Source organism: Enhydra lutris, unplaced genomic scaffold, assembly GCF_002288905.1.
Source record: "Enhydra lutris kenyoni isolate GAN:26980312 unplaced genomic scaffold, ASM228890v2 scaffoldscaffold5, whole genome shotgun sequence".
NCBI classification, from domain to species: Eukaryota; Metazoa; Chordata; class Mammalia; order Carnivora; family Mustelidae; genus Enhydra; species Enhydra lutris.
The window spans coordinates 16493473-16511715 of record NW_019154089.1 but is presented as its reverse complement, the minus strand read 5'-3'; the positions used below and the strand labels follow the sequence as shown (position 1 = coordinate 16511715).

General features: G+C 43.5%; 2 protein-coding genes and 1 long non-coding RNA gene across 4 annotated transcripts in view; 2 read left to right on the top strand and 1 right to left on the bottom strand.

The window, feature by feature from the left end:
* LOC111140811 (CREB3 regulatory factor) overlaps positions 1 to 1832 on the top strand; it is a 54094-nt gene extending 52262 nt beyond the window's left edge. The window contains exon 10 of the mRNA XM_022492999.1: positions 1394 to 1832. The gene's annotated coding sequence lies outside the window, so the exon portion shown is untranslated. The remainder of the gene's footprint in view (positions 1 to 1393) is intronic.
* Positions 1001 to 5110, bottom strand: LOC111140813. The gene is made up of 3 exons (XR_002640169.1): positions 5069 to 5110; positions 1831 to 1946; positions 1001 to 1405 (listed from the first exon to the last, which is right to left on the bottom strand). It is a non-coding gene; the product is annotated as an uncharacterized LOC111140813 (long non-coding RNA).
* Positions 5074 to 17576, top strand: LOC111140812 (BCL2 interacting protein 1). 2 transcript variants are annotated; one of them, XM_022493001.1, is made up of 6 exons: positions 5079 to 5280; positions 7056 to 7148; positions 8611 to 8702; positions 11245 to 11346; positions 12138 to 12256; positions 15343 to 17576. In XM_022493001.1, exons 1-6 carry the CDS (start codon positions 5197 to 5199, stop codon positions 15537 to 15539), a joined length of 687 nt encoding a protein of 228 aa, XP_022348709.1. In that variant the 5' UTR covers positions 5079 to 5196; the 3' UTR covers positions 15540 to 17576. The 2 variants fall into 2 exon arrangements, with proteins under 2 accessions (XP_022348710.1, XP_022348709.1); XM_022493002.1 differs by lacking the exon at positions 11245 to 11346 and having other exon boundaries at positions 5074 to 5280.
* Positions 17577 to 18243: the final 667 nt, after the last annotated feature.

Here is an 18243-nt window from a genome sequence, read left to right as displayed (position 1 = left end):
TTCCCTAGGATTTGTCCTATATCTTAGCATTTGTGATTAACAATGATACTAGGGCTGACCGCACATAAGAAGTCACAAGAGAAGAGCGGAAGGGCAAGAATTCAGAGCATTTGTTCATATAATGTGGCAACCTCTTTTGCATAGTGGCGTAGGATCCTGTTTGTAATGCTATCATAAATATTCTGTAGTTTTGTTTCCCCATTCCCCCAACTGGAGCTATGAAACTTTTTATTGGATTCAGTCTTGTCTTTTGTCTAGAAAGAATTTTATCTTGTTGACGCATGAGCTGTTTAAAAATTATTCTATTAAATGTTGGTTAATAGTTGTGCAGTTTTTCTTTTCAGAAGAAAAGGCAATTCAAATGTTGCCTTTGTTTTCTGTCACCTTCCAACCCCTCAGCACTTCTAGTCAGATACAGATTCATCAGTGTATGCAACATCCTTTGTAATTTAAAATAAAAAAAGATGAAAAGGTTTTGAATTGTTTGCCTCATGTTTTCTCCCTTTCTCTGTTGCTTTTCTGTCGCTTACCAAGGTAACCATCTGCTTTTCTGCAAGATAATCCACTGCAAAGAAATTCCAGACTAAAGACAGCCATGAGCTGTGGCTTGTGGTGCCCCTCTCCCTGGTGTAGGGCATAAGAACTAACATTCTGGATACTTTGGGCTGATTTTTCAGTACTCTAGTGAAATGTAGCTATTATGGAGAATTACTTATTGATGAAAACATTTGCATTCTTCATAGTTTGGAGCACAGTTTAGTTTACAGGTATTTTTTCCTCTTTGATTGGGTAAGCAAGGGAGATAAACTGTTTTGAGTCTCTCCTCATTTGTTATGTGTTTAATAATTCATAGTAAGTCTCTGAGATAGGCTGGGCATATACACAATCTTTTTTTTCTTCAAGATTTTATTTATTCGAGAGAGAGAGCACAAGCAGGGGAAGGGGCAGAGGGAGAAGCAGTCTCCCCCACTGAGCAGGGAGCCCGGGATCCTGGGATCATGACCTGAGCTGAAGGCAGACGGTTAACCAACTGAGCCACGCAGGTGTCTCCATATACATAAAGTCTTATGTCAGGGGACCTGAGTGAACACCACTGAACAGTGTGTTCCTTCAAATCCTAAACATTTGTTTAGCATATACTCTGCCAAGACGTGTGCTAGGCACTGGACTATAAGGAGATTAGAGAGAGATTCAGGAGCTCCGAGTTTGCTGAGGGGAGACAGCATGTGAATAAGACAAGAGCTGTTACACATGCAGAGGATTCTGGGTATATTATTGCCGAGATACTTGCGAGGACACAGGAACCACATCCGGTAGGGTATACAAGAGAAGAATTGACAGGCTTGTGTGCATGACATCCCAGGATTCTTGAAGTTCTTTTTGCTTCATTCAGGTGACATTGGGGCTGTCAGAAAGCAAATTGGAGATAACCTCTCATGGACTTGACCTCCGTCAAGACCACTCCTCACAGGAGTCTCCATCATGGTCTGGGAACTTTTAAGGAGCTGAGTGAGCCGGGTCAGTATAGTCCTTAGGAAACAACATTTTGTGGGTAGCACCCAGTTCAATGGGTCATTCACTTGCCCCTCCTTTCAGAACCAGAAGAGCCCTTTAGCCAGAAAGACATAAAGTTGGGAAATGTTTTAATATCCCAGCTGAAAGGTTTATAATGAGGAAGGAGTGTTAGGAAGTCTAGAAGGCTAGAGTGGCTGGCATTCATGACACCCCCTAGGTGCTTTTCTGTCAGGTAACTCAGCTCTCAACGGTGCATTGAGGTGGATGGCCATGTCCATTTTACAAAAGAGAATAGACTCAGATAAGGGGACTCACCTCAGACCCAGCTTATATGATAGTCCCAATTCAAACTCCAGTCTGCTCCTGCACTCAGAGACAATTCATACTCCTAAAGGACCAGGCCAGGTCACAAGTAATATTTGCATGGATATCTGTGTATGAAGAAGGTAATAGGCTTAGAATCTGAAACAGAACTCAAGCCAAAAACTAGCAGATGTAGTAACCAAAAGCTCATCTCAGGATCTGAGGGTAAAGGTGATAAAAGCAAAATAACATTGGCAATAAGTCAGAGTGTGGGTCACCACATTGTACATCTATTCCTCAAAGATGGCCTCTAGCTTGAGGGCTTAGAATTGGGTCTGTTTGTTAGAAGGGAGCATGTTGGAGGGTGGAGAAAAAAGGAGCTATGTTTTTTTCTTTAACTACTGCAGAAAAACTGCGTGGAAACTGTCAGCTACATAGGAATTTCCAGCAAGAAGCCAGATGTGAAAGGGGCCCAAGGTCATGTGTCTAAATAGGGAGCTTCCATCTGAGGATCCAAAACTTTTGAGTGACCTGAAAAATGTCCGTTTCTTGAAAAGATTTTAGTCTTAAAACATTACCAGAAATGAACTTAAAATGTACAAGGTCTAGATAAAGAAAACTTTAACATGAAGGACACAGAAGAAGACATGAACAAATGGAAAAAAAGACCCAAGTTCTTGAACCAGAGCAGCCAACAACATGAAGCTGTCAGTCTTCAAAATTATATTAAAAATGTAATGCTATCTCAAAAAATATAAATGGGGTTAAAAAAAAAACCCACAAAGTTCATAGGGGAAAAAATAATTGGGAGATGCTGGGAGGAGAAAAAGATTGGGCATTTAAACCAAACACATGAAAACCCGTAAAACTATAAACTGTCATTTTGGTCCATAAATAGGCCAACAGAACAGAATGGAAGGTTTAGAAATAGATTAAAACGTAAGAATTTATTATGGTAGATGTAGCATCCAGAACCAGTGAGAAAAAGATGGATTCCTCAGAAAACAGGGTTGGAACAACTAGGAAACTCTGCAAAAGAAAAGTTGGCTCTGTATCTCACACAGTAAGCCAGTATGTATCTCAAAATGTATAAATGAACAAATAACAGAAGGAAATGTGGGCAATTCCTTTAAAACCCATGGGGTGGGGATGGGGAGGCCTTTCTAACTTGGATCCCAAATCCAGGAGTCATAAATGAAGATCGACAAATTCTATGTGAAATAAAAATTTAAAAAAAGCTTCTTTAAGGCCAAAACCATCATAAGGCAAGTCGAAATTCTATAGTCTATGCAAAAAGCTAAGGGCTAATCCTCCTACTATATAAAGAGCTTCTGGAAACTGGTATGAAAAAGAACAACCACACTGTAGAGAAGTGAGCAAAGTAAATACAAAGAGCACTCAATCTCATTCATGATAAAAGAAATGCAAGTTTTAAAAATCTTAGTATTTGTTAACACAGCACGTTGGCGGGAAAGCAGGCATTTGTACCACACTGCTGTGGGACTATAAATGGATATAAACTGTCTGAAGAGCAATTTGGTAGTATGTATCCAAATTTTAAAATGCACATATCTTTCGACTAGCACTTTCTGCACTGGGCAAGTCATTCTCTCTGTGCTGTTTCTTCACGTGTAAAATGTGGATAATTCTACCTCATAGGTTTGCCATGAGAGTTCAGTTCGATGACACACATTAAGAACCTAGCACAAAGTGCCTGGCACATAGGCAGCGTTCCAAAAATGTCAGTAATGTCATAGCAGCTAATGCCTGTTGAGTTCTTAAACACATGCCACACTGCTGCACTATGCTTGGCGCTCTTCATGTACTACCTCATTTAATCCTCCAGACAACCCTGTGATTACCACCAGTTAGCGTCCGGAGGATTCTGAGGCACAGAGATGTGAAGTGGGTCGTCCAGCAGGAGTCAAGCAGGGTTGACTCCCAAGCCTGCAATACCGTGCCTGATAGGTGTGGTGGGATGATGAACACCTTTTTTTTTTTTTTAATTTTTTTTTTTTAATTTATTTGACAGAGAATACAAGTAGACAGAGAGGCAGGCAGAGAGAGGAAGGAAAGCAGGCTCCCCGCTAAGCAGAGAGCCCGATGCGGGGCTCGATCCCAGGACCCTGGGATCATGACCTAAGCCAAAAGCAGAGGCTTTAACCCACTGAGCCACCCAGGCGCCCCGGGATGATGAACACCTTAAGGGGCAGTGTGGAACAATGGAGAAACAGATGGGCAAGCTACATAACCCCGTGTGTACAACACTACCCAAGGGGCTATATTTGGTTTTTGAGAGAAGACATGGCTTTCAGTGAAGGCTCTGCCACGTTCAAGTTAGGTAACCATGGGGCAGGGGTGTTCAGTTTTGATTTCGCTGTCATCTACTCTTCGTCCATCTACTGAGCTGTAAAACTGGGGCACTGCCTATTTCAGCTGTGGCTGAAGGATTAAGAGAAATACACAGCTAGGCATTCAGGTCTTCATAATTTATGCTTGCTGATGTGAACAAAAGTACATGGGGGTAGGAGCGAGAGGGGGGAAGCCTTCTAAGAAAAGGGAACAGCACATTCCAAAGCTACAGATCCAAAAAGAGCTTGAGGAATCCAGGAGAGGGATGGGCTGAGGAGCTCACGGCCTTGAAGACCAGCTAAGAAACTTGGGACTATTTAATAATAAAAATGAAACAAAAGAGCCACCATTTGTTGAGGGTCTGCTCTTAATTATTTCCATCAAAACTACTCCAGCGAGGTAGATTTAATAAATACACCTGTACACAAAAAGAAACTGCCAGGAGCCATAGAAGAGGTATAGGCAGGGAGGTGGCTTGATCAGTTGTGATTTTAGAACCCTTGGACCAAGTGTTGAACTGGCAGGGGTGCTTTAAGAGACCTGCCTTGAATTCCATACATTAGAAGTAGTAATACCATTTTTCTTTTTTTTTTCATTCGCTTCACAATTTATATTCACTGTACAACATATGAAAAATACAAGAAAATTTAAAGAAATATAAAAAATTGTTAACTCCTCCTTTCAGAGACATCCCAATTGATATTTTCCTTCCAGTCTTTTTTTTTCCCCCCTTATGAAAAAATATGGAGTCATTAGAATGGCTCTTAGATATAAGATGGGGAAAAGCCACTGTTAAAACGCCCTTGATACTCCCTCTCTTCTCCGTTTTCCTAGGACCACGGCAAGAGGCCAAGCTGAATCCATCCCGAGTTTTCACGAAAAATCCCCCAGGACTTACCGCCTGGACCCTCGCTCGCCTCAGGCCGGTCTCTAGAGGGCGCTGCCGAAAGACCGCACGCGAAGGAACGCGACGCGAAACGCGCATAAATTTGGGCGCCGCCGCTGCCCGTCGCTGGCGTCCTCAAGATGGCGGCCCCGCAAGATGTCCACGTCCGTATCTGTAACCAAGAGATTGTCAAATTCGACCTGGAGGTGAAAGCGCTTATTCAGGTACTAATTCCCCAGACCCTGTCGGGCTCCAGCATCCCTAAACCCAGGCTCCTGTGGCCTCCTATGAACTCGGTGGTCTGCCTCCCGAGCTTTAACCACTTGGTCAAGTCTCTGAGGTCGTTGGTCCCGCCCCACGGCCGGCTACCTCGTTGTGGTGCCCCTTTGGTCCCGTCTCCTTGACCGTTGGCCCTGTTCCTCCCTTCACTTGCTGTTGTCTTGCCCTGTCCGGACAGTCCCATGTTCCCCGGCCCCTGACCAGGCTTCCCCTTTGTGGCCCTCATTGGCCGCCCCCTCACACTTCTCTGCGACGACCACCGCACAACATACCTGCCACCCTGGTAGGCCCCGCCTTCTGACACCAACTTCCCCACCATTTGGTGGCGTCCTGGGAGCCATTAGCCCCACCCCTTCCTGGCCAGCTGGTCAGGGTGTGGTGTCCCTTGGTACCAAAGGCTACCTGACACGGGAGGCACCCGATGAAATGAACTTTGTAAATGAGGAAATCGGGTAAAATGCGAAGGCCTGAATCAGAAGGCCTATGGTGGCAGGACTGCGACCGGACGGGGAAAGTCAGCCTAGAGAAGGGACTTAGGGAGTATCTACAACTTTGTTGAACAGATGGGGTAATTGCGATGCTTTGCCTTAAGCCATTTAAGGGCAGAAGGCAGCAGAGCAGTAACCAGTTGGCATAGGCAAGAGTTAGGAATGTAGAAATGGTTCCTAGAATTTAGCAGAAAGAAACTGGGAGTTTTAAACCTTGATTTTAGGCGTCATTTCCCTTTCCAACAAATGTTACCAAACATTAGATGTAGACTTAGCTTGCAACTAGCTGTGGCAAAAAGTGAAGGACAGTAGGACTCTACATGGAAACCAGACGCAGAATAAACGTTACAGTGGTGCCAGGGTGTGTGATTTAACAACTAAGCCAGGGAGTTAAGTGAGGAAACTTGAGGCAAACATGTAAACGTCTTCAACTTCACTTCTTCATACACATTGCAGAATTTCTGGGATGAGTCTAGAAAAATAAATTTAGGATTCATACAAATAAAATTGTCTTTTCACATAATCTAAGTTGCTTTAGTCCCCTTCTGTACTCTCTAATAAGACTCCTCTTATTAGATGTCTGTGTGGTGGGCAATGTGATGAGGAAACTGAAGCAGAGAGAACTCAAGTGACTTTTTGTTACACAGCCAAAAAGTTGCTACAGCCAGAATTTGAATCCACATACCCTGGGTCTAAGGCCTGCTCTAAAACTTGACGCCAGTAATTTTGAATGTCCAGAAACAAATTCTAAATCTACCCTTGAACATGGCTCTAAACAGTGTGATTTATAATAGATGGTTTGTAAAATCAGGTTGAAATTAACCTTGTCCTATGATGCCATGAATTGAGCATCCTGATTTTCAAGTTGGAAAGATCTAAAGTTTAAGTATCACCTTCGGATGTCCATTCTTTTTGGACATACAAGCTGCTTTAAGCCTTTTTATACTGACCGGGCGGCGTTTTGTTAAACTTTAGGAACTAATAAGTCAAGACAGTCGTGTTTCTTTTTATGCTTTTATATTACCTGCTCAAAATTAATTTAAAGAGATATGAAAGAAATGTAAATGATAATGTTTTTGCTTGTGTTGCAGAGGTAAGCACAAAGATCAGGATGAATTATAGTCAGTAGGCCAGCCTTAGTTGTGGTCTAAGCCAACTCTCACTGTACAGATGGTATCATTTCATTTTATTGCCTCGAGAAAGGCTCCCCTCACCTCTTCAATGTCTCCTAGGATATTCGAGATTGTTCAGGACCATTAAGTGCACTTACTGAACTAAATACTAAAGTAAAAGAGAAGTTTCAGCAATTGCGGCACAGAATACAGGTGAGTAGCTGCAGAGCTGAGATGTGGGGAGATTGGGGAACAATGAGGAGGCTCCATCCTGGCAGTAACCTCTGCTTGAGAGCTGTCTGGGTTCTTTAGTAAACATTTTGACAGTGCGAGTAACTGTACTACCGTGTTCTCCAGGTAAAAGTAAGGAACTCTTGAATGCATCGTCAGTGTTTCCTGGGGTTTTTTAATCCTGTGTTTTTCCTAGCCTCTTCCTTCCTGTTTCTAAGGTGTGCAGTCACTTCATATGCACATACAGCACTCCCGAATCCAGCTAAGGTATATGTGCTATCTCAAAAACCACTGGAGTGAGAAGTACCCATTTGCATAGCCTGTTTCTGCTGCTGTGCCCTAGTGAGAATAAGATGGGTGCATGGATCTGCCCATCCCTAAGTGGGCCTTGGGGCACCTGGTCTCACTGCTTGTGGTGCTGGGATTTAAAGACTTGTGATTTTCCTGTGACATGGCCCCAGATGCTCCTGACAACTTCCGTTGTTCAACAGAGGACAATCTGTTTCAAACCTGGACGAAAACCTGGCCATTCAGAAGTAGTATGTCTGGGTCTGGTGCGTTGCCTTCTTAAGGGATTTGCAAGGCAATTGTGAAAATAAGCAGTTTCTTTCATAAGAGTTTACTTAAGAATTTTAGCAATATCACTGAACCTAGCTGATCTTTTTGCCTTCACTCTAGCACTGATTTAATCATTTAGTTTTTATTTTTGAAAGGCTGTTATTTTCACATGTTTTATATATATGAATGTATGTGTGTAAATATGGGCACACAGTGAACCTTCAAATTGTTTGCTACTAGTCGATAACGAAATAGCTGCAGGGTTTGAGAGTGAGCATTTAGACATGTAGCAGTTTGGTATTTCCATGTTATCTCCAAGTGGGACCAGGGGGCTCCTATTTACTAACTTTTTATTCCCTTTTCATTCCAGGTGTGCCCTAGATTATAGGAGTGAATCTCTCATTCCAGGGCAGCTGTGCATAGCTCACAGGTTGAGCGCTCTGGTTCTTAGTTCCCTTCTCTCCCTGGGGTCCTGAGGATTATCCTTACTTTCTTGCAAGTCAGCCATATACTTATAAGGATGTTTGTTCTCTGTTACCTGGCATTCCTAAGTGTTCTCTCTTTATTTTTTTTTAAAGATTTTATTTATTTATTTGATAGACACACAGCGAGAGAGGGAATACAAGCAGTGGGAGTGGGAGAGGGAGAAACAGGCTTCCTGCCAAGCAGGAAGCCCGATGTGGGGCTCAATCCCAGGACTCTGGGATCATGACCTAAGCCAAAGGCAGACACTTAACAACTGAGCCACCCAGGCACCCCTCTAAGTGTTCTCTTTTTTAGAAGGGTTTTCAAGTGCTATTGTATAACCGCCTAGAAAGAGAAGTGCTCTTTGGTTTTTATATTGGGTTTTAAAATTATTTTAATATAGACCTCTTTTCCCCCAAAGGAGCTTGAGCAGTCAGCTAAAGAGCAAGACAAAGAGTCAGAGAAACAAGTTCTGCTCCAGGAAGTGGAGAATCACAAAAAGCAGATGCTCAGGTAGGTGGGGCCTGTGCTAGGTCACTGGCTCCCTGGGAGGCTTGTACAAGGGTTTGCCTAACAAACCTGGCTTAATGATTTAATTGTGTCATTTATACACAGACTGAGTGTCTTCTCTAGATCAATAGTTCTCAAAGCAGGGGCCAGCAGTGGTTGTTGGTAGGTCAAATTGTGTATAGTTTATAAAAGCATATTTACCATTATATTATATATATATATTTTAAGACAAAAGGTTGCTTTTGTGATACAGGGTCTTTTTTTAATTAATAATTTTTATTTACTTATAATACATTATTTGCCCCAGGGATACAGGTCTGTGAATAGTCAGGCTTGCACATTTCATAGCACTCACCGCAGGGTCTTTTTTCTTTAAGGGTAATTGCTACCAGAGAAAGTCCTGCTTAAGATGGACCAAAATTTAGAAAGTTTTAAATGGAACTTTATCTTAAAAAATAAAACACCCCAAAATATAAAATGTTATACTATGTTAAATGGTGGTTATTGTTGTAGCTGTGTGCTAACCTTTGTATAATTAAGGTATGTGCTATTTCTGGGTATTGAGTTGTGGGACTTTCCAACAAAATTGTCTGATAGCATGAAAGAGTACCCGTCCCTTCACATTTGACTTTTGTATCATAATCATAAGTGTTGTGGCAAAAATATTTGAGGGCTCCATCAGCTTTCCCAGTCCTCTGGTAGGCAAGTCGTTCTCTTTTGAAGCCCCTGCTAATCCTCCTCCTCCTGGGTGTTCCCTTCAAACTTGTTAATTGCTCTAACTCTGCCAGATCTGTATTTGTCTCTGGTTTTGCTTCTGATTTGAATAATTCTCCAGCATCATCCTTGCTGAGCAACAGCTGTGTTTAAGAAAGGTGTTTGCTTCCGTTGGCCACCAAGGATACTCAGATTATAAACACTAAGTCAGGAAGACCCCTTGTATAAAGTATAGTAAGTTACACCAGATAAGATGGGCTTCGCATGGGTTTAAAGCTGAGAATGGCCACTCACAATGTGGAGTTACAGGGGAGATAGAGAGACAGCAGTAAATGAATACTTAGGCAGTTGTGTGTGAAAACTGGTTGTGCTTGCCTGGGTTATCATGCTTATCACACTGTTCAGCAAATGTTTGTTTGCTTGTCCTTTTCCCCAGTAAATTGAGCCCCCTTGAAGGCAGCCACTGTGGTTTAACTCATTTCTGTGTCACAAGGCCCGGCAGAACCCCCTTGCTAACAGTTCAAAAATTGAATGGATTCTTTTTAAATATCAGGTGTAGAGTGGCATAGCATTGCTGTTCTGGTGGCAGAGATCTCATTTTAATGTTTTAAGCACAGAGGTGCTCTTAGAAAAACACCCTGCCAGTTCACATGCCCTGTGTTTGACTTTGTAAATATCTCAGGGGTTAGCACAGTTGATGTGAACCAGCTCCCCAAGAGCTCTAGTTCTTGAGTTTGATTCTCCGAGGGGCGCAGTTAATATTTTTATAGTCCCATCGACAAAGGCTGCACTGCTAACCCCAGGGAGCTGTTCACCAAATTTGAGTTGTCTCTCATAAGGGAAGTCAGGTAAAGAAAGAATAAATCCCATGAAACTGGGCTCTGCTTAATACCTTGTGTTTATCTTATTCGTGATTGTTCTGGGTGTCTAAAGACAAATCTTAAAAAAATACTGAGCAAGACCAAAGTGCTGAATCACTGTATTGCACACTTGAAACTAATATTCCACTGTATGTATCTAACTGGAATTTAAATAATTTAGGAGCGCCTGGTTGGCTCAGTCAGTTGAGCGCCCAACACCTGATTTTGGCTCAGGTCATGATCTCAGGGCGCTGGGATCAAGCCCTGTGTCAGGGCTCTGTGCTGAGCATGGAGCCTGCTTGAGATTTTCTCCCTCTCCCTTTGCCTCTCACCCTGCTCTCGCCCTCACACGTGCTCTTTCTCTCTCTCAAAAAAGAAAAAAAATTAAAACTTTAAAAAGAAAAGAAATATTGAGGAAAACTACTTTCCTATGATTTTCCTACTTCTCATAATACCTATTGATTGGCTAATGGGCCAGAAACTATTGTTCTGGGTAGGTACTGGTGATCCAGGGATGAGGAAGACATGGTTGTTTTTCATGGTTCTTCCATTTCTTAAAGAAGTGGAACCAACCAGTGCACAAGGCAGAGAGCAATAAAATGTTAGTGATAACTTGACAGAGCAGGGCCTCGTACCCCCAAGGCGAGTTTGAAGTCTGAAACCACTGCAGGCTGTCAGCACAGAAGTACCATGGCCAGACTGCTCCCTCTTGCTGCCCTGGAAGGAAAGGGATAGCTATAGACAGTAGGGCAGTAGGAGAACATCCCAGAGGCAGCCACCAGGGTCCAGACCAGAGATGTCGTTGCCTGAGCTGGAGCAGTTGCTGGGGCAACCAAGAGGGGGAAGTGGCCGGAGGTATGGACTCTCTGGTGTCCACTCCTGGGTGGCCTTCCCCCTCACTCCCTTGCCAGAAGGAAGAACTGCTGTGACTTGATCTGACAGAAACTCATGCAAGACCCTTCTGATTTCAGCAATCAGACCTCATGGAGAAAGGCTAATCTCACTTGCAAAATCGCTATCGACAATCTAGAGAAAGCACAACTTCTCCAGGGAGGAGACCTCTTAAGGCAAAGGTATCGGTCTTTCTGTCTTTCTGGGCCCTGATGAAAGAACAGATAGCAATCGGCAAGCTGCAAAACCTGCATAGGAAACCCCTTCTTGTTTTCAGTGTAAAACTGGCACTTTATTGTATAGGTAATTTTTTTTAAGTATGAAAGAAATACATGCTTACTTGTAATTAATTGGTAAAATAAAGAAAAATGGTAATGACAAACAAACCATACTGTCACTGTGTTGCACGCGTTTTGATATATTGCCTCCTCCCACCATTTTTTTTTTACAAAGTCAGAATCATACCGTATATAAAACATAGGGCCCTGCTCTTCTTCACATAGTATAGTAGCACAAAGATTTGCTTGTTATTTTAGAACTCTAAAACAAAGTTTAAGAGTACATAGTATTCCCCTGTGTTAGCTAATCCTGTTTGTGTCTGTTTACATTTCTGGTTTGTCAGTATTGTAAATAATACACAAGGCCACATCTTAGGACATAAGGCTTTGTCCACATTTTGGATTTTTCCATTGGAGAGTTTCCCAGAGATGAGATTATTGAGCCAAAGGCATAAATGTTTCTAAGGCTCCTAATACGTATTGCCAAATTGCTTTACAGAAGGTAGCAACAGATTGCATTCCTACTAGTAGTCTTCAGGGGTATGGTATCTGCATACCTTTGCGGGTGTTGACTGTGATCATTGATATTTAAATATGTTATTTTGATAGATAAAAAAAATGGGATCTCATTTGAAGATGGGTTTTCTTGCGGCCAGGGTTTTGTTGACATGCCTCCTCCCACTCTGGACTTATAGGAAAACCACCAAAGAGAGCCTGGCCCAGACGTCCAGTGCCATCACGGAGAGCCTCATGGGGATCAGCAGGATGATGTCCCAGCAGGTCCAGCAGAGCGAGGAAGCCATGCAGACGCTAGGTAAAGCGAGACCTGGAGTTAGAAGCTTCTCTCAAAGCCCTTGCTCTGACACCTGCCACCAGGCTCTTCCACCTTTGCCCCTTCTTCACAGCCTCATCTCCAAGCTTACTGACTTGTGTGGCTTCTCACTTCTTCAACAGTGTGGTGTTACCCAGAGTGGGGTGTGTTGCTCTTACTTCTCTTTTTGGTTTTGTAGTTGTCCTGGAAGATCTGCACAGCCCTGTCAAAATGTTTCCCCAGCAGAAGCACTCCCAGGGCCTCATGTGAAAAGCAGAATTCCCAGGCCTTCTCCTGGAGAGTGGGTGCCAACAGGGTTGGGGGAGGAGCCTGGCAGTCTGTTTTTTTCTCTTGAGTTCTGTGGACCATGTGACCAGACAGGTTGGGGAATCATTGCTTGAGGAGATGTTTAGTGTATTGGCTGCTAGTTGGTCTGCTAGGGCCTCAGCATGTGATATACTGTCCGGTGTTATATTTACTGTGAGCACCTTTTAAAAGATTCAGTGAGAGGCCACAAAAGAAGCCACTTGAGCACCTGGTTCTCTCCAGCAGCCTTCCCATGTTGTCTCCCTTATAGTGTAGAAGAGAATTGACCCTCTTCAGGGTCGTCTGTATAGGAAAACAGGAGAGAGTTTACTGTTTGAGACAGTTTAGGAAGATTTCACGAAGAGACAAAAGCAGAGAGCACAGTACGCAGTTGTTAGCTCCTGGCCAGTCTTGTTTCAGCCCCACCCTTCCTGGGCCTCCATCTGGATTATTTCGAAGCAAATCACAGACATCATCTATAAATATCTCAATGTATCTCTCTAAAAGATAAGAAACTCTTGAAACAAAAAACAAACAAAACCAAACCACAATACCATTATCACCCTTAAAAGGTATCTATAATTTTGAGCCACTTTTTTTTCAGTGCACTGCTCAAACAGCAGGAAGGAAAAGCAAAGCAAGCAACTTGTCCCCAGGGTCATTTACCTGGGCATTTAGGCTCAGTACCAGGTGATCACCTCTGCTACATGTATGCTGGGGGCGGGGCTCACGCCTTGGAAGAGGCCTGGAGAATCTGCAAAATAGGAGGCCACCTGGCCTTTGAGTGGAGGGCTTTTCTGCTTTGATGCAGGTGACAGGATCCTCCCCCGCCCCCACCTGCACACACACACACAGTTAATACACACATCAGAAACAGATGAGATAGTTAAGTGGTAAGAAGGGTGCACAGATGCTGAATGGCTACTGGGGTGCTGAGGGCTGTTCTTAGGGCCCATTTTGTAGGAGGGAAATCTATTGAAGAGAGAAGAATGCATTCTTAATCCTTTCCTTAGAGCTCACAAATTCAGCTTGATTTAAGAGCCTAATAGGACTACAGTTTTGTTTTGTTTTGTTTTCTTAAGCATATAAGGGATATAGTGTCTGGAATTTGCTGGAATTGGGTGGGGTAGTATGGGGACCAGAGTGCCAGGGAGTTGGTGGTTCTTGGTTATGGGTAATGGGCACAGGGCATTTCATGATACTGTTCTGTCTACTTTGGTGATGCTTTAAAATTCTCTATAATATGAAGTTGAAAAAGAAAGGCCTATGAGATTTTTTTGAGCTGACTCTTACTTAGGCTTTTTGGGATGGCAGTAGGCATGGAGAAAGGGCCAAGAGAGGGATTTTTTATCCGAGTGTGTGTTTATTTTTCCCCTTCATCTGTCTTTGTATAAATGCTGCTCTGTTTCCTCTGGTAATTTCTTTTACTTATTTATTGACTTTTAATTTTATGAAAGGTGATATGCATTACATGATTAAGAAAAAAGCCTCTAGGCCTGTATTGTCCAACAGAAATAGAATGTGAGCCATGTATTTAACTTTAAATTTTCCAGTAGGCACCTTAAAAAAGGTAAAAGAAACCTATGAATTTATTTAACCCATTACGTATAAGATATTACCATTTTAGTATGTAATTAATATCAAAATCTACTGAGATATTTTATCTTCCTTTTTCTCATACTGAGTCTTTGAAATCATGTGTGTACTTTGCACCTAGGGACATCTCAGCTTGGTTTAGCCACATAACACATGCTCATGTGCCACCTGTGTCTAGGGGCTGCGTTATTGGACTGCACAGCCCTGGACATAGCTCTCTCTTCTGACCCCTGGCCATCAAGTCTACTCCCCAAGGGCAACCACTGTTAACAGTTTCTTTTATATGCTCTGAGCTCCTCCAAGCATGTATAGCACAAGCAAATATTGTTTATCCCCCTCTTTCTTAACAAATGGAAATTTTCACATATGCTCTTTCATACCTCACTCTTCCACTTAACAACATATTTTTATTCTGTGGATGTTCTGATGATGTTACGTTTTTGGGAAGAATCTTACCAGGCAGACCTTCTTACCCAAGTGTCTGGCTCAAATACCCATACTCAGAAGTACATTTGTCTCCTAGGCACAGTGAGCCTTAAGGCACATGCACCTCTCCTTAGATTTCATACAGTGGCCTGAGCCTAAGTGTGACGTAGGCGTGACATCTTTAAAGCTACAGCAGTGTCCCAGCACTGAAGAACTGATAATGTGTGGGGCTGGTGGTAGGGACCAGCCCAACTCTTTTGGATTCCACCAAGAGCAGATCTGACTCTCAGGGGTCCTGGTAGGGTGCACCTCAGGTGGAAAGTCTTGGTAACTTCTAGCTTCTGACCCAAAAAGACTTAAGAGTGCCTGGCCACAGTCACCCAGGTTCATCTTGGGACCGGTGGTTCTTCTCACCAGCGCCTGCCTGCTTTGGAAAACTGAGATCAATGGTCAGGAAAGGAACTTTCTTCTTTTTTCCCTGGTGATGTTCACATTGAAAAATACCTAGTTGTGGCCCCGTGACATTGTATATAAACAAATCATGTCACTCTGAGCTGGATGGGACCTAGAGAGGTGCTTTCCTTATAATACCCTTGTTCATTGCTCCTCTGGATTGTTTCTGCGCACATCTTTGCTTGTGGCTGAGGGGAAAGTGCTACAGAGTGCAATGTTATTTGCTGGTAACCCAGCCAGCAGGGCAAAGTCTTTGGATTTGGTGCTCTACAGTCTCTGAGTCGGGCTCCCTCCCTCTTTTGTTTCAGCCAATTCTTCCCGGACTATCCTGGATGCAAATGAAGAGTTTAAGTCCATGTCAGGGACCATCCAGTTGGGACGGAAGCTTATCACAAAATATAATCGCCGAGAGCTGACGGACAAGCTTCTCATTTTCCTTGCCCTGGCCCTTTTCCTTGCTACGGTCCTTTATATTGTAAAAAAGCGGCTCTTTCCATTTTTGTAAGATCTGGAATTACCAGCTTTTGCCCATTAAGCTCCAGTGTCAGGATCTGTCCATGCTTCTGAGCTCAGCCCAGGCTGCCAAACCGGTGCACACCTCGTACACCTCTGCGGCCTGCTCAAAGTGCTCATCAGGTGGTTTGCGGACCCAGCCCCCCAGCTTTCTGCAGGCAGCCGGCTGGCCTGTGGAAGGTGAGTAGAGCAAGAGGAAGCCTGTTACCAGGACACCTGCAGGACACAGGGACTCCAGGAGCCATCACCCGGTGTGTGTGGCTGTCCCATGGGGCATGCAGAGGCCAGCCTTCAGGATTGGATCCTCCTCACTCTACTTCTCCTGCTATAGCCTTAATGCCAGATCTGGAAGGAAGAGAGAATTGGGGAGAAGAAGGATAAGGAAAACTCATGTCCATTCCTTGAATAAACTTGACTAGATTTAATAGAATGAAATGCATGTGGATTTATAAGGTATCCTTCTGGGAATGTGTATCCTGTTTTTGATGTCCAGATTTCTTTGACATAAACTTAGATCATTTATTTGTTCATTCAACAAAGGATTATTAAGCGATAGCCACATGCAATGTATTACAGACACTGCTGACTGTTACAAATACTTGGTAAAGCAGCTGTGGTTCCTCCCTCAGGGAGCAAGAAGAACAAGGTCTCGTATGCGCTAAAAAAGTAGGTTACAGAAAGCCCCCACAGGAGGTGGCTGACACCACATCTAAAAAGGCTCAGGCAGACATCCTTCTCTTTCTGTGTACCGTGGTGGGCCTGGCCTGGGGGTGTGCCATGTCTTGGGGGCTGGCGCATGTCTCTCTGAGGTCCAGAGCTAAATATAACCATGAGAGCAGGGCTAGTGATAAGCTGAGGCCTGTCTGGACCTGAGTTCTGTTGAGGCCTGGGGGATACTAGGGCTCAGGCTGGGAGATGTTAGTGTCTCCTTATGCTATAGGCCTGACTGGCCTCACTTATGAAATCCAGCCTCCCCACTATTTATAGCCCCAGAGGCCCTGGGAGGTGTAACGTAAAGGCAGAGGGGAAAGTGGAAAGAACATGGACTTTGAACCTTGGTTTTGAGTCTCGGCTCTACTATAAGGGACTATGTGACCACAGGCAAGTTACCTTGTGTCACTAAGCCTCAGTTTCCCCACGTGTAAAGTGGGGGTGCTAGTCCATGTAGACATTTGTAGAGTCAAAATGAGAATCAGACAAGAATGTAAAGTAACAAATGCAGCTTCTGTCTGACTGGACAGTGGGCTTCCCGAATGGGGCCACCTCCAGGACTCTGGGCCCTGAGGTTTCCTGCAGCAAACGGGCTTCAGTGAAAGCTGGCCTGGGCATCGGAGGTTCTGTTTAGATCTGCTTGAGCAGAGGGAGGGTGTGAACAGTTACGGCTTCAGTTACGAAGTGCCAGATTGTCACAGGACCAAGTATGTAAGAGATTGGCTGCACACCTCAGACTAGTTAATGAGCACGTTCTAGGTTAAGTGTGTGTGTGTGTTTGTGTGTGTACATGGTACAGATACACACTTCTCTATATATATCATTCTTAAACAATTTCTGGCCTCAGAAGACACTCAGTGCAAAATGTACACGCATGTGTCTTATTTATAGTCAAATTAAAGCTGAGAATAAAGCACAGATGGGAAATTCCCACTCAGATTCCAGCTGTAAGTGCAGCAGATGGATGTTATCAATTTAGGATTTTCTTGTCTTAACATTTTTCTTTACTACTTCCCACTAATTGTCAACATCCTCCTTACAATATGGGAATGTGTGGGCTCTGTACTCCTTAAAAAAATCTCCCTTTGACTTTATTCTTCTTTAACTTACTTCCTTCTCCAAATAGGTTGAATTTGAAATGTCATCAGTAGCATTATGTCTTGCAACCCCAATCACCCAGCCACGGGGATTCAAAATCATCCCCAAGTGAGTGGGCTGGCTGGGCAGAAAGCAGCCATTGCCATGTTCAACCGTGAGGGGGCAGTGTTCACATTTGCTCTGTGGTCTTGCTGTGTTTAGGACTCCCCATCAGTCGACGTGGAATATTCATTTTTTTTTAACATTTTTTTATTTTATTTTATTTTTTTAAAGATTTTATTTATTTATTTGACAGAGATCACAAGTAGACAGAGAGGCAGGCAGAGACAGAGAGAGAGAGGGAAGCAGGCTCCCTGCTGAGCAGAGAGCCCGATGCGGGGCTCGATCCCAGGACCCTGAGATCATGACCGGAGCTGAAGGCAGCGGCTTAACCCACTCAGCCACCCAGGCGCCCCTTTTTTAACATTTTTTAAAAAGATTTATTTATTTGACAGACATCACAAGTAGGCAGAGAGGCAGAGAGAGAGAGAGGAGGAAGCAGGCTCCCCGCTGAGCAGAGAGCCCGATGTGGGGCTTGATCCCAGGACCCAGGGATCATGACCTGAGCTGAAGGCAGAGGTTTTAACCCACTGAGCCACCCAGGTGCCCCTACGTGGAATATTCTTACGGATTTTTTTTTTCCAGATACCAGACTTTGAAAAAAAAACAAAAAACAAAACACCATACAAATGTACAAAGTTTACCTATATAGCTTTTGGGAGATGTTTCATAAATGATTTTAATTTTCACTGTTAACAGGCAAACTTATATTCCACATTTTGCTAAGACGACAGTCGAAGAGTTAAAAGGACAGAGCAGCTGTCAAGAGGTTGTTCATTCAAGTATTT